The sequence below is a fragment of the Arachis hypogaea genome, chromosome 19 (genome assembly GCF_003086295.3).
Source record: "Arachis hypogaea cultivar Tifrunner chromosome 19, arahy.Tifrunner.gnm2.J5K5, whole genome shotgun sequence".
In the NCBI taxonomy this organism is placed as follows: domain Eukaryota; kingdom Viridiplantae; phylum Streptophyta; class Magnoliopsida; order Fabales; family Fabaceae; genus Arachis; species Arachis hypogaea.
In genome coordinates, this window is record NC_092054.1 from 123,509,392 (window position 1) to 123,526,065 (window position 16,674).

The following is a 16,674-nucleotide window of genomic DNA, read 5'->3' on the forward strand; positions in this document are numbered from 1 at the left end:
TCAGAATGGACCATCCTGGATATCTTCTATGATGGTTTATCTGAGCTATCAAAGATGTCATTGGATACTTCTGCAGGTGGATCCATTCACCTAAAGAAAACGCCTGCAGAAGCTCAAGAACTCATTGACATGGTTGCTAATTACCAGTTCATGTACACTTCTGAGAGGAATCCTGTGAGTGATGGGACGCCTATGAAGAAGGGAGTTCTTGAAGTTGATACTCTGAATGCCATATTGGCTCAGAATAAAATATTGACTCAGCAAGTCAATATGATTTCTCAGAGTCTGAATGGAATGCAAGCTGCATCCAACAGTACTCAAGAGGCTTCTTATGCAGAAGAAGCTTATGATCCTGAGAACCCTGCAATAGCAGAGGTGAATTACTTGGGTGAACCTTATGGAAACACCTATAACTCATCATGGAGAAATCATCCAAATTTCTCATGGAAGGATCAAAAGCCTTAACAAGGCTTTAATAATGGTGGAAGAAACAGGTTTAGCAATAGCAAGCCTTTTCCATCATCCACTCAGCAACAGACAGAGAATTCTGAGCAGAATCCATCTAGCTTAGCAAACTTAGTCTCTGATCTGTGCAAGGCCACTGTAAGTTTCATGAATCAAACAAGGTCTTCCATTAGAAATTTGGAAGCACAAGTGGGCCAGCTGAGTAAAAGGATCACTGAAATCCCTCCTAGTACTCTCCCAAGCAATACAGAAGAGAATCCAAAAAGAGAGTGCAAGGCCATTGACATAAGCACTATGGCCGAACCTGTAAGAGAATGAGAGGACGTGAATCCCAAGGAGGAAGACCTCCTTGGACGTCCAGTGATCAATAAGGAGCTTCCCTCTGAGGAACCAAAGGACTCTGAGGCTCATCTAGAGACCATAAAGATTCCATTGAACCTCCTTATGCCATTCATGAGCTCTGATGAGTATTCCTCTTCTGAAGAGAATGAGGATGTTACTGAAGAGCAAGCTGCCAAGTTCCTTGATGCAATCATGAAGCTGAATGCCAAATTATTTGGCATTGAAACTTGGGAAGATGAACCTCCCTTGTTCACCAATGAACTAAGTGATCTGGATCAACTGACATTGCCTCAGAAGAGACAGGATCCTGGAAAGTTCATAATACCTTGTACCATAGGCACCATGATCTTTAAGGCTCTGTGTGACCTTGGTTCAGGGATAAACCTCATGCCCCTCTCTGTAATAGAGAAACTGGGAATCTATGGGATGCAAGCTGCTAAAATCTCATTAGAGATGGCAGACAATTCAAGAAAACAGGCTTATGGACAAGTAGAGGACGTGTTAGTAAAGGTTGAAGGCCTTTACATCCCTGCTGATTTCATAGTCCTAGATACTGAAAAGGAAGAGGATGAATCCATCATCCTGGGAAGACCTTTCCTGGCCACAGCAAGAGCTGTGATTGATGTGGACAGAGGAGAATTGATCCTTCAATTAAATAAGGACAACCTTATGTTTATAACTCAAGGATCTCTCTCTGCATCCATGGAAAGGAAGCAGAAAAAGCTTCTCTCAAAGCAGAGTCAAACAAAGCCCCCACAGTCAAACTCTAAGTTTAGTGTTGGGAGGCCACAACCAAACTCTAAGTTTGGTGTTGAACCCCCATATCCAAACTCTAAGTTTGGTGTTGGAGAGTCTCAACAATACTCTGAACATCTGTGAGGCTCCATGAGAGCCCACTGTCAAGCTATTGACATTAAAGAAGCGCTTGTTGGGAGGCAACCCAATTTTTATCTAACTATATTTTTCTTAGTTATATGTCTTTATAGGTTCATGATCATGTGGAGTCATAAAATAAATATAAAAATTGAAAACAGAATCAAAAACAACAGACGAAAAATCACACCCTGGAGGAAGCATCTGCCTAGTGTTCAACGCCAGAACAGAGCATGGTTCTGGCGCTGAATGCCCAAAATGGGCAGTATCTGGGCGCTGAACGCCCAAAATGGGCATCATCTGGGCGCTGAACGCCAGAATTGCACCCTGGAGAGTTGCTGGCGCTGAACGCCCAGAACAAGCATGGTTCTGGCGTTCAACGCCAGAAATGGGCAACAAATGGCCGTTGAACGCCCAAAATGGGCACCAACCTGGCGCTGAACGCCCAGAGTTTTGTGCAAGGGCATTTTACATGCCTAATTTGGTGCAAAGTTGTAAATCCTTGAACACCTCAGGATCTGTGGACCCCACAAGATCATCTCAGTACCTGTGGACCCCACAGGATCCCCACCTACCTCCACTCACTTCTTCTTACCCCTCTTTCACAAAATCCCATAAACACTCTTCCCCAAAACCATTCACCAATCACCTCAATCTCTCTTCCCCATCACCTCTTCACCACTCACATCCATCCACTCTTCCCCATAAACCTACCTCATAAACTCCACCTACCTTCAAAATTCAAAATCAATTTCCCACCCAAACCCACCCTAAATGGCCGAACCCTTACCCCCCTCCCACCCCTATATATAACCCTCCATTCTTCCTCATTTTCACACAACACAACCCTCTCTTCTCTTCTTGGCCGAAACACAACCCCCTCTCTCTCTCCTCCATTTCTTCTTCTTCTTCATTTATTCTTTCTTCTCTTGCTCGAGGGCGAGCAAACTTCTAAGTTTGGTGTGGTAAAAGCATAAGATTTTTGTTTTTCCATTACCATTGATGGCACCTAAGATCGGAGAATCATCTAGAAAAGGAAAAGAGAAGACAAAAGCTTCCACCTCCGAGTCATGGGAGATGGAAAGGTTCATCTCCAAAGCCCATCAAGACCACTTCTATGATGTTGTAGCCAAGAAGAAGGTGATCCCTGAGGTCCCTTTCAAACTCAAAAGAAATGAGTATCCGGAGATCCGACATGAAATTCAAAGAAGAGGTTGGGAAGTTCTAACAAATCCCATCCAACAAGTCGGCATCCTAATCGTTCAAGAGTTCTATGCCAATGCATGGATCACCAAGAACCATGATCAAAGTAAGAACCCGGATCCAAAGAACTATGTTACAATGGTTCGGGGGAAATATTTGGATTTTAGTCCGGAAAATGTGAGGTTGGCATTTAACATGCCTATGATGCAAGAAGATGAACGCCCCTACACTAGAAGGGTCAACTTTAATCAAAGGTTGGACCAAGTCCTCATGGACATATGTGTGGAAGGAGCTCAATGGAAGATTGACTCCAAAGGCAAGCCGGTTCAACTAAGAAGATTGGACCTCAAGCCTGTGGCTAGAGGATGGTTGGAATTCATCCAATGCTCCATCATCCCCACTAGCAACCGATCTGAAGTTACTGTGGATCGGGCCATCATGATTCATAGCATCATGATTGGAGAGGAAATAGAAGTTCATGAAGTCATCTCTAATGAACTCTACAAAATAGCCGAAAAGTCATCCCCCATGGCAAGGCTAGCTTTTCCTCATCTTATTTGCCATCTATGTTACTCAGCTGGAGCTTTCATAGAAGGAGACATTCCTATTAAGGAAGAGAAGCCCATCACTAAGAAAAAGATGGAGCAAGCAAGAGAGCCCATTCATGGAGCTCAAGAGGCGTATGAAGCTCATCACCATGAGATCCCGGAGATGCCTCAAATGCATTTTCCTCCACAAAACTATTGGGAGCAAATCAACACCTCCCTAGGAGAATTGAGTTCCAATATGGGACAACTAAGGGTGGAACATCAAGAGCACTCCATCATCCTTCATGAAATAAGAGAAGATCAAAAAGCAATGAAGGAGGAGCAACAAAGACAAGGAAGAGACATAGAAGAGCTCAAGGACATCATTGGTTCCTCAAGAAGGAAACGCCACCATCACTAAGGTGGATTCATTCCTTGTTCTTATTTCTTCTGTTTTTCGTTTTCTATGTTATGTGCTTATCTATGTTCGTGTCTTCATTACATGATCATTAGTAATTAGTAACTATGTCTTAAAGTTATGAATGTCCTATGAATCCATCACCTCTCTTAAATGAAAAATATTTTAATTCAAAAGAACAAGAAGTACATGAGTTTCGAATTTATCCTTGAACTTACTTTAATTATATTGATGTGGTGACAATGCTTCTTGTTTTCTAAATGTATGCTTGAACAGTGCATATGTCTTTTGAAGTTGTATAAGAATGTTAAATATGTTGGCTCTTGAAAGAATGATGACTAGGAAACATGTTATTTGATAATCTGAAAAATCATAAAAATGATTCTTGAAGCAAGAAAAAGCAGCAAAGAATAAAGCTTGCAGAAAAAAATATAAAAAAATAGGCGAAAAAAAAATAGAAAGAAAAAGAAAAAGCAAGCAGAAAAAGCCAAAAGCTCTTAAAACCAAGAGGCATGAGCAAAAAGCCAATAACCCTTAAAACCAAAAGGCAAGGGCAAATAAAAAGGATCCCAAGGCTTTGAGCATCAGTGGATAGGAGGGCCTAAAGGAATAAAATCCTAGTCTAAGCGGCTAAACCAAGCTGTCCCTAACCATGTGCTTGTGGCGTGTAGGTGTCAAGTGAAAACTTGAGACTGAGCGGTTAAAGTCAAGGTCCAAAGCAAAAAAAGAGTGTGCTTAAGAACCCTGGACACCTCTAATTGGGGGCTCTAGCAAAGCTGAGTCACAATCTGAAAAGGTTCACCCAATTATGTGTCTGTGGCATTTATGTATCCGGTGGTAATACTGGAAAACAAAGTGCTTAGGGCCACGGCCAAGACTCATAAAATAGCTGTGTTCAAGAATCATCATACTGAACTAGGAAAATCAATAACACTCTCTGAACTCTGAGTTCCTATAGATGCCAATCATTCTGAACCTCAATGGATAAAGTGAGATGCCAAAACTATTCAAGAGGCAAAAAGCTATAAGTCCCGCTCATTTGATTGAAGCCATGTTTCATTGATAGTTTGGAATTTATAGTATATTCTCTTCTTTTTATCCTATTTGATTTTTAGTTGCTTGGGGACAAGCAACAATTTAAGTTTGGTATTGTGATGAGCGGATAATTTATACGCTTTTTGGCATTGTTTTTAGTATGTTTTCAGTGGAATCTAGTTACTTTTAGGGATGTTTTTATTAGTTTTTATGTTAAATTTACATTTTTGGACTTTACTATGAGTTTGTGTATTTTTCTATGATTTCAGGTATTTTCTGGCTGAAATTGAGGGACTTGAGCAAAAATCAGATTCAGAGGTTGAAGAAGGACTGCTGATGCTGTTGGATTCTGACCTCCCTATACTCAAAGTGGATTTTCTGGAGCTACAGAACTCGAAATGGCGCGCTTCTAATTGCGTTGGAAAGTAGACATCCAGGGCTTTCCAGCAATATATAATAGTCCATACTTTGCCCAAGTTTAGATGACGCAAACTGGCGTTCAACGCCAGTTCTCTGCCCAATTCTGGCGTCCAGCGCCAGAAACAAGCTGCAAAGTGGAGTTCAACACCCAAACTGGCACAAAAGCTGGCGTTCCACTCCAAGAAGGACCTCTATACGTGAAACACTCAAGCTCAGCCCAAGCACACACTAAGTGGATCCCGGAAGTGGATTTATGCATCAATTACTTACTTCTGTAAACCCTAGTAGCTAGTTTATTATAAATAGGACCTTTTACTATTGTATTAGGATCTTTGGTCTCAGTTTTAATCCATTGTTCATCTTAGGAGACTATTGATCACGTTTTGAGGGCTGGCCTCTCGGCCATGCCTGGACCTTCACTTATGTATTTTCAACGGTAGAGCTTCTACACTCCATAGATTAAGGTGTGGAGCTCTGCTGTTCCTCAAAGATTAATGCAAAGTACTACTGTTTTCTATTCAATTCAACTTATTCCACTTCTAAGATATTCATTCGCAATTCAACCTGAATGTGATGAACGTGACAATCATCATCATTCCCTATGAACGCGTGCCTGACAACCACTCCCGTTCTACCTTCGATTGAACGAGTATCTCTTAGATTACTAATACAGGGGACCGAGTCCGAGATATTGGGATCTTCGTGCTATAAGCTAGATTGATGGCGGCATTCATGAGAATCCGGAAAGTCTAAACCTTGTCCGTGGTATTCCGAGTAGGATTCTGGGATTGAATGACTGTGACGAGCTTCAAACTCGCGAGTGCTGGGCGTAGTTACAGACGCAAAAGGATAGTAAATCCTATTCTAGTATGATCGAGAACCTCCAGATGATTAGCCATGCAGTGACAGCGTATCGGACCATTTTCACAGGGAGGAATAGGATGCAACCAACGACAAAGGTGATGCCTCCAGACGATTAACCGTGCTGTGACAGAGCATTTGGATCATTTTCCCGAGAGAGATCGAAAGTAGCCATTGGAACCGGTGACATCCTTACATAAAGCTAGCCATAGAAAGGAGTAAGATTGATTGAATGAAGATAGCAGGAAAGCAGAGGTTCAGAGGAACGAAAGCATCTCTATGCGCTTATCTAAAATTCTCACCAATGATTTACATAAGTATTTCTATCCTTCTTTTATTACTTATTTACGAAAACTCCATTACTATTTTATATCTGCCTGACTGAGATCTACAAGGTGACCATAGCTTGCTTCATACCAACAATCTCCGTGGAATTCGACCCTTACTCACGTAAGGTATTACTTGGACGACCCAGTGCACTTGCTGGTCAGTTGTGCGAAGTTGTGAACCATGGTATTGGCATCATGTTTTTGGTGCCATTGCCAGGGAAAGAAAGAGCAATGAATTTTACATAATCAAAGTGTAATCACAATTTTGTCCACCACACTCCCATTGATGAATGTGGAGAATCAACCAAAGAGGGAGTGAATTTGAAGCTTCAAGGTGAGGAAGATGAGCTAAATCAGAATTTGCATTAAGAGGAGGAAGTTGAGGTCGTTGATGTTAAGGAAGTGGATAAAGAGTTGAGGGAAATTGATCAAGAAATGGATTTCATTATTAGTTATTTTTTGTCCACATTGATCAATCCGCTTGATGATCATGTTGAGCCTTCTTCCATTTGACTAGAAAGCGATGTTAAGGAGGATGTACAACCTCCAAGGCATATGCTAAGTAATGAAGGATTGGAAGAAGTTGAGCAAGTGACAAGTCTTGTTATTGAAGATAATTCCGCAACAACCAATGTGTTATAGGAGATTGTTGAATCGTCCTCATTGTGTTGTGAATTTGATGTTGAGGAGACTAATGCACAACCTCCGACACATAACTTAAGAAATGAGGAATGTGTAGAAGAAGTTGGTGAACAAGGAATTGAAATTGAAGATGTTTGTCAAGAGGTGGAGGAATTTAAAGAAGAGCACAAGGGAGTGGACCTTGCATTGTCAAAGTGTGGGGAGGCCCCCCTTCCTAAGTCACCATTATTCCTTACATCATGCAAGTGGGTAAACCTCTTACCTCTAAGCTTTATCATCCCACTTGAATATGGTCTGCTTGAAACGGATGGTCAACTTAGAGCTTTCTGTAGAATGGGAAGTAAGAGAAAGTTGGTTAGTGGTCGGCATCGCAATTTAAGGTTCACTATGGTTGAGTTTTCAAGCTCTAAGTGCAAATGGTGGCATAATACTCAATGGAGAAGATCTAGGAGGAGAGTTTGGTGCCTAAAGGAGAATTCCATGTGCTTGCCACCCGAGTGGAGTAATGACTATCAATTAGAAGACAGGTGTAGAAACAAGATTTGGGATTCCGGCATACATGAGGATCAATTGTGGGAGCTCCGAGCTTGTGGAAAACTCCACCAAAGGTTGGTGCGCTTGGTTGGAAATTCTGGCAACCACTTGAAGTCCAAGCATTGGTGGAAGTTTGAGGATGAATTCAAGTACAAGCCTCCTTGATTAGAGCCCTCCAAAATGTCCAACTTATGGACTTTAAATAAAAGTGTTAGGTGGGAGACACCTCACCATGGTAAACTTTTTTCGTTTCTCTTGTAGATATAATCAATGAATGAATTGAGTTGTCATCGTTAGGTAGTTCTTTCCTTTTATTCTTTTATATGTTTTGTTTTGGTTACTAGGTTGTTTGTTGGTTTTATGCTTCGAATAAGGATGATTCTTTGAATTTGAGTTTTTGCTTAAATTGCAAGTTTTCTCAAATTTTGTGAAAAATTCTCAAAAACTCAAAAATATTGTTAATTTGCATTTTGGTTGGTTTAGAGTTGTAGATAGTATTAGGAGAATTTTAAGCTCTGTTTTGGTGTTAAAAAAAAAAGAGAGGTCGTCACGTGTATGCGTCGACACCTCAATGTTGCACCACCCATACAAAATCCAGAGAGTTGCGCGAGTTGGGAGCTGAAATTGTGCGTTTAGCACAATTGTGCCCCAACGCGTAAGCGTGGTCGACGCGTACGTGTCAGTTTCATTTCTCTCCTTCCACGCGCGCATTATCCACGCGTACGCGTGGATTTGAATTCACTAACTCCCCTGACAAGAGAGAACCCTAGCCACTCACGTTAGTTTTCACCTTTTTCCCTCCAATGTCTATTTCTCTTCCTCTTCAAACTCTCAGAACCCCATTGAAGGCGACCTTCAACCACTGCCACCTATCATCTCCGGCGACCGCATTACCGCAGGCAGCCAACCCCTTTCTTACCTTTCTTCCCTCTTTCTTCCTCTTCTCCTCTCTCGCTCTATCTTCCCTTTCCTGCCACCACCAGCGACCGCGCGGCCAGCCACTACGCCACCTGCGTCACTCCGGCGTCTTCTCTGACTATCACCACCACTCTTCCTTTCTCATTTTTCTTCCTTCTTCATCCAACACCGTGGTTCCCCTGCTCTACATCGTTCCCTTTCTTACCACCACCAGCGACTGCCGTGGCCATCCACTCTGCCGCCACTGGACCGTGGCAGCGCCGCTACTGAACCAGTAGCACCTCTGTCCTCCTAATTTCTGTTCCCATCTCTATTTCGTTTCTTTTTCCGCTTCTGTTCTTTCTCCCAGGTTCCAGTTTCTACTGTTTCAATTTCTGTTTCTGTTTTTAATTTTCTTTTAATTAATTTTTATGTTAGTGTTAGTTGTTAATTAAGTTTCTGTTTGATTAGGTTAGCTTAGATTGCATGTGGTTAGGTAATTTCAGTTGTTTATTAGTGGATTTAGGCATGATTGTTTGCTGTTCATGCTGTCTGAATTGGTGTACGTTTTATTGCTTCATGAGTATGATGATGTTGGTTCCTGTTTTTGTTGATACACATATTTTAGTTGATGCTTATGTGCTGCTCAATTTAGTTTACCACTTCAGTTTCTATGAATTCATGCATTATGCTTACGGTTGAGTTATTTTGAATTCATATAAGCTGAATGATTGCTGTTGTACTAATTCTGTATATTGATGGCTGATTCATATGAATTTCTTGTTCTTCATGCTGTTGATATATATTGGATTCATATGGATTATTGATTTTGCTATTTGTTTATCCGAGAACGCTCAAATTTTTGCCGGATTGCTGCCAAAATTTTCTGGAAATTGTTCTATTTTTAACTTACAACTTATGAATTGAATTTGGTAATTTTTTATTTGAGACTCATTTGGCTTATACCAAACTCAATTCATGGGTTGATTGGCTTGCCTTTCCATATTTCTTTTGGTTCCCTTTTCAGTTGATTTGTGATTGACAGAATTAAGGAACTATTTGATGGATTTCTGTGTTAAATAGGACCTTGATTAACCAAGTCAATGCGAATCTCTTTTGTGCTTTCAATCTTTCAAGTTTAAGTCAAAACCTTTTCAGCTTCTTGGTTTAAGTTCAATTTCCACCTTCTTTAACCAATGAAGCTATTTCCGTAATTTTGCCATTTAACTTGAACTTGTCTCCTTTTAATTGGGTTCTTATGTTTGAAATAATTGGTGCTTTCCACTGGTGTAAACCTTTTAAAATAAAAATTATTTTCAACCCTCTTTTGGTTACACCAAGTGCATATTTCAATTCTTTTACACCAATCTTTACAAAATTAGTGACCAACCTCATTGATGATGATCTCACCCTTTTTTGTGTTTATAGTGCAAACATATTTCATTATCAATGACTTGCATCGTCTTCATGAATGTGAGCATGCTTGTTTTGAAAATTTTTTTGATCCTGTTTTTGGTTAAGTTCAATAATTATCATGCCACTGATTTTTAACCCGCTTTTCTAACTTTTGACTTAATTGACTTTCTAACTTTTCTTTTAGTTTTTCAAACTAACTCTTTTATATTCTTTTGGGCATGATAATTGTTGTTTCTTAACAAACAAGCATCTTTACTATTATTGCATGAATTCTTGGATTGTGTTTCTGATTGATGTATGAATTCTATTTTTCTTGCATTCCAAGAATTTATTTCTTTGGCTCACTTTATGAATGTACCTCAATACCCTTCTGTTTCTTGTTTTCTGTCTGTTGTTTATATACTTGCTTCCCATTCCTCTGCTTTGCTTAATATTCTGTATCGTGTAATTTCTATTTTTAGGATGTCTGACAGAGATAAAGGGAAAGCCAAGGCCACCTCCAGTAAAAGGAAGAGGTCGCGGCCATCTACTGAGCCAGCGATCTCTGGTCTATCTGAGAAGCATCTCTCTGAGAAGGAGAAGGCGGATCAAGCCACGCCTCCTACCAACTCAGAGAAGTTTACCAATCTATATTGTGAGCTCTGATTTCTGCACTTTGAGGAGTGAAAGTTCATTCTGGAGAAGAAGCTAGTTATCCCCTCCGATCTGAGGCAGTATACTGAGCGCCGGATTGAGGAGAGGGGCTGGGCCTTCCTAGACAGAGAGCTAGCGAGAGTGAATGAGTCCTGGGTCCAAGAGTTCTATTACATTTTCTTCAGAGTGACCCTTGACTCAGTTCACCTCAGAGACAGGCAGGTCATGGTCACAGAGGTGGATATTGAGGAGATCCTCCACTGTCATCTTAAAATCAGTGATAAGGATGCTTTCCACAGGGCTGAGGAGGAGTTGCACAGCATAACCTTTGATTATGATGCACTACATAGTGTGGTTGCCCAGCCTAATGTCCCTTGGGAGATGGGTTCCTCTAAAGTGAATCCCAAGGACATGAAGTTTGATTATCTGACGAAGGAGGCTAAAGTGTGGTAGCAGATCCTGTCCCATTATGTCATGCCTAGCACTCACTTCACAGAGATTATGGTTGATATGCTTGTCCTGATCTGGTGCGTCCTCGAGGGGAAGGAGCTGTACCTTCCCCAACTCATCAGAAGATTCATGTGGCGGACCCATATCAGGGGCAACCTTTCATTTCTGTGTTTGGTCACGCAGCTCGCTCATCGGGCTGGGGTACCTTGGCTACTAGAAGATGAGTCACCACTAGCAGTCCACGGCAAGGAAAAAGTTATTCCTTGGGGAACTTGGGTTGGTGACCGACCAGTAACCCAACATAGAGACCGAGCTGCCATAGCAGCAGCATCTGAGCAAGCTTCTTCTTCAGCAGCAGCAGGACCCTCGATAGCACGATCATCATCATCCCAGCCGACCTACCATCTTGTGCAGCACTTCTTCGAGCGCATGGACTAGATAGAACATCGCAATAAGCGGTGTTATCAGCACCTGAGACGGATAATAGCAGCATTGGGCATCGACATTCCCTCTGAGCCCGATACTCCTTCCGACCAGTCTGAGGTGGAGGAGGAGGCTCAGGAGAAGGAAGCTCAGCAGGCAAAGGCTCCTACACAGACTCAGGCCCCCACAGAGACTCAGGCTCTTGCTAAGCAGCAGACTCTTGTGGAGCCACAGCCTCAACCAGCTACAGACGTTGACCCCTGTCACCTGACTTGATTGAGGAAGCATTGAGGATGATGCTGACATTTAAGTGTGGGGAGCTCACCGTCATCGGCGGATTCCATTTGATGACCCATTTCAAACTCTTATTTTATTTTGCTTTATTTTGTTTTATTTTCAGTACTTGCACATTTTTACTTTATTGCACTTTTATATATATTAGTTATTTTGGATACTTTTTAGTTTATTAGTTGTGATTGGAAAAATGCGCATAATTAAGCTTAGTTTATTCCGTTGCATATGAGAATTAATTTGGTTGAAAATAGGGAATAAACTAAGGATTTTTAACTTTTCACAATCACAACATATCATTTAGGGTATATATAATAAGTTTAGTCAAAATAATGCAATTTTTCAAGAAATTTATCTATAGGCACCCCAATTGATTTGAAAAAAAAATTTTAAACTTGCTTTAACTATACATTGTGGAACATATTTTTTTATCTAAGAACACATAAGCATGTGAGTTTTGAGCCTAATTGTGTGGTTACATCATATAACCACTATTTTTATTCTTGTGTGTATTATTCTCTTTCTATGATTGTAATTTTTTATTTGTTTGATTCTTTATGTCCATTATTTTGTGTATGAATGCACTTATATGATTGAGGCCATCGTTTCAAATAGCTCACTTACCCAAATAGCCTTACCCTTTTATCTTCCATTGTTAGCCAACATTGAGCCTATGCTAAATCCATTTGTTCTTAATTTTAGCACATTACAAGCCTTAAAGCGAAAAACAATAAATGTCCCTTGTTTGGATCTTTGATTAGCTTAGGCTAGTGAGAGTGTTTATCATTTGATTGTGGGAGAGTTAGGAACACTGGGTAGAGATAAAAGTGTATTTTTGTATTTTTGTTAAAAATTTTGGGAATTGGGTACATACTCATGCATTAAATATTTAAACCATATGCATTGGTACCTTTGTATATAATTCATCAAAAAGAAAAAGAAAAAAATAGAAAAAAATAAATAAAAGAAAAAAAATGTAGAATATATATATATATATATGAAGAGAAGAAAAAGAAAAAGGAACCAATAAAAGGGGACAAAATACCCAAAGTAAAGTAATAATAATCAATGCATATGGGATGTGAAGGGAAAAGAATGCATGCGTGTGTGAAAAAGTGAAGAATTGGTAGTTAGGTTTGCTTTAAATTGTAGAGGTTGTCATAGGTTAGGAGAGAAGTTTAAGTTAATCAAAGATTCAAATTCTAGTCCACTTGACCAAATACAATCCTACCTTGACCCTAGCCCCATTACAACCTAAAGATAAGTCCTCATGATAAATGTATGCATGCATTGAACAATTGTTGATTGTTAGATGAAAAACAAATCTTAGAAAGAATGATTAGGGAAGGATTGAGTGGATCAACCCTATACACTTGAGCGACTAGAGCGGATACACATCAGGTGAGGGTTCGACTGCTCAATTACATGTTTTCACCTATGATTATCTCCTTTCTTGCAAGTTGTTAAAATATTTTCAATAACTCAATTCAATTGTGGGTTTGATTTGATTGCTATTTCTTTAGCCCTTGTGTTCATATATGCTTCTTGAGAATTGATTTATTTTGACCAAGTAGTTGCATGCATATAGATAGATTGCATGTAGATAGGTTGCATTTAGATAGTTTGCATTGAATAAATGTTGATACCCTTCGTCTCTTTCTTGAGTTTAGCATGAGGACATGCTTAGTTTAAGTATGGAGAGGTTTGATAAACCCCATTTTTGTGGTTTATCTTGTGCTTAATTTAGGGGATTTTATCAACTTATTTCACATTTATTCAATGAAATAGCATGGTTTTGTAATTCTCCCTAATTCTGTGCTTAAGAGTGAAAACATGCTTTTTAGACCTTTAAATAGCTAAATTTAATTCACTTTAATTCCATTTGATGCCTTGATATGTTTGTTGAGTGATTTCAGGTTCATAAGGAGAGTATTGGATGGTAGAAGTAAAGAGAAAAGCATGCAAAGTGGAGAATTCATGAAGAAATGAGCATTTGGAGAATTGAAGGCCATGCAAACGCGTCACCCACACGTACGCGTGAAAAAGAGATTCATGGCCACGCGCACGCATCACCTACGCGTACGCGTGAGGTGGAAATTTGCCAGCGATGCGTACGCATCATCCACGCGCAAGCGTGACGAGCGACATGTGACTCACTTAAAGTGAATTCGCTGGGGGCGATTTCTGAGCTTTCCAGGCCCAAGTCCAACTTATTTCTGAGACTATTTGATGCAGAACTCAAGATGGGTCAAGGGGGGAGCAATTAGTTAGTGTAGGAAGCATGCCTTAAGTTAGTTCTAGAGAGAGAAGCTCCCTCTTCTCTTTAGAAATTAGGGTTCTTAGTTTATTTTTATCTTAGATTTAGATTTAATTACTTGTTTTTATTTAGTTTCCTTTACTTTTCCTTGTTGATTTGCTTTAATTTTCTTAGTTCCTCTTGTTAATTTCTCTTTTATGCCTATTTTTATGTTATGAACACTCTTGTCAATTTCAATTTCCTTTAATGCAATTTGAGGTATTTCATGTTAATTTTGCTTTCTTTAGTTGTTGTTGTTGATTTCTTGTATTGGGTAGTAGTAGATTTTATTATTCTTGCAATTTTATGATGCTTTCCTTTTATGCCTACCAAGTGTTTAACAAAATACTTAGTTGGATGATAGAGTAGCTTTTTTAGCATTCTTGGCTTGGAAAGAGAAATTAGGCAATCTTGAGTCATCAATACCCAATTTAGATTGGTGATCTAGAGTTGTTAGTTAATATTATTTCTATTGACTCTAATCTCTTGCTAATTCAATTAGTAAATTGATTAGGACTTTTGGATTGAGATTAACTAGTCCTAATTGACTTTCTCTCAATGTGAAGATAACATTATACCTTCTTCCTATATTGGAGATGACTAAATAGGATTAGCTCTTGTTAATCATTATATGATAATTAATGATTAGGATAAAAAGCCTTAATTCTCAATCCTTGCCATGAATGCCTCTTTTTAGTACTTGTTATATTTAGTTGTTTGATTTACGTTTCTTGTCTTTTTAATTTCTTGCCTTATCAACCCAACCCCCGTGAAACTCATAACCAATAATTGAGCACTCGATTGCGATTTCTAGGGAGAATGACCTGGGACTAATACTCTCGATTACTTTTATTGGGTTGGACTTGTGACAACCAAAAATTAAACTTTGATTTGAGGATCAATTGTCGGTTTGGGCTATGCTCACAACGAAATTATTTTGTTAAATTTTGAACCGGTATAAATTCTCACATCAATGATAGTGGGGGAGAAACCGAAGGGATGTTAGAGGGAGTTATGAAGAGAGAGGTTTGGAAACTGCTACAAGAAAGAGGTTTCTTGAAAACATGCAACTGCTTCACCTATGACTATACCTTAAAAAGACTTGACATCACAATGAAAAGTTTTGAATTTGATTTTATTTTAAAAATAAAATAAAGTAAAAGTAAACTTGTTTAAAATAATATAATAGGTAAAATAAAGCAAATTTTTAAAAAACAAAACCTTTCACACAAGAAGACAACATAAAAACCCATATGTATGATGTAACACCCATTAGGCCTAAGAAAGATAGTGTTTAAGGAAACACAATAGACTGCACAAACTCAGAATTTAAAGGTTATCCCAGATGATCCAGAGCTCGCCATTGAACCTAGAGAGATTCAGTAATATGGTTCTTCACTTGTCCAGAATTGTCTCATTCCAACGTGAGAGACAAAACTTTAACAAACACATCAGCAAGGCTCAAATAAGGAATCATAACTCAGAATGGCTAGATTAGTTCTTAGTTTACAAATATGTCCTCAGCCAAAGGTTTGGTGAAGATATCAGCTAATTGATCTTTTGATTTAACAAATTGAATGCTAATATTCCCTTTTTGAACATGTTCCCTTATTGAGTGAAATCTCACTTCAAGTCTTCAATATGTTTAGTTCTTGAGTACAAAACTGGATTTTTGGAAATATTTATAGCACTCATGTTGTCACACAACAAGGAAATATTTTCAGCATTTAATTTGTAATCAGCAAGTTAAGTTTTCAACCAAAGAAGTTGAGAACAACATGAGGAGGCAGCAATATACTTAGCCTCGGTAGTGGATAATGCCACCGTAGACTGCTTCTTCCTAGACCAGATATTCAAAGACCTTCCAAGAAAACAACATATGCCTGACGTACTTCTTCTATCTACTCTGTCTCTGGCAAAGTCTGCATCATAATAACCAACTGCAGAAAATTCATTAGTCTTGGGGTACCATAAACCAAAATTAGATGTGCCATGAACATATCTAATGATCCTTTTAACTACAAAAAGATGTGATTCATTCGGTTGTGATTGAAATCTAGAGCAAATTCCAACACTTTGTACAATATCGGATCTAGAGGATGTTAAGTACATAAGAGAACCAATCATTCCTATATACCTAGTTTTATCTACATCTTTCTCAGTATCACCATTTTCTAACTTAGAGTTAGGGTGCATGGGTGTTCCCATGGATTTGGCATTTTCCATCCCGAATTTCTTAACTAATTCCTTGGCATACTTCTCTTGATGAATAAAAATTCAATTTTCAGTTTACTTTATTTGAAGCCTAAGGAAGAAATTAAGTTCACCCATCATACTCATACCAAATTCATTTGTCATGAGTTTTTCAAATTCAGCACAAAGGATTTCATTAGCTGAACTAAAAATGATGTCATCAACATAAATTTGGACTAAAATGAAGGAATCATTAGAATTTTTAATAAACAGAGTAGTGTCTATGGTGCCTCTTTGAAATTCATTTTTCAAAAGGAATTAACTAAGTCTTTCATACCACGCTCTAGGAGCTTGTCTTAGACTATAAAGAGCTTTTGAAAGTTTGAAAACATGATTTGGAAGCTCTTTGATTTCAAAACCAGGTGG

At 39.1% G+C, this 16,674-nt stretch overlaps 1 protein-coding gene across 1 annotated transcript; it reads right to left on the reverse strand.

Annotated features, from left to right (window-relative positions):
* Nucleotides 1–15,801: 15,801 nt before the first annotated feature.
* LOC140182333 (secreted RxLR effector protein 161-like) lies at nucleotides 15,802–16,281 on the reverse strand. The gene has a single exon (XM_072228497.1). The coding sequence runs from the start codon at nucleotides 16,279–16,281 to the stop codon at nucleotides 15,802–15,804; it is 480 nt and encodes a 159-aa protein (XP_072084598.1).
* Nucleotides 16,282–16,674: the final 393 nt, after the last annotated feature.

Coding starts and splice junctions, on each gene's coding strand:
- LOC140182333 (XM_072228497.1), bottom strand. CDS start 16,281: ATGGAAAATGCCAAATCCATGGGAACACCCATGCACCCTAACTCTAAG.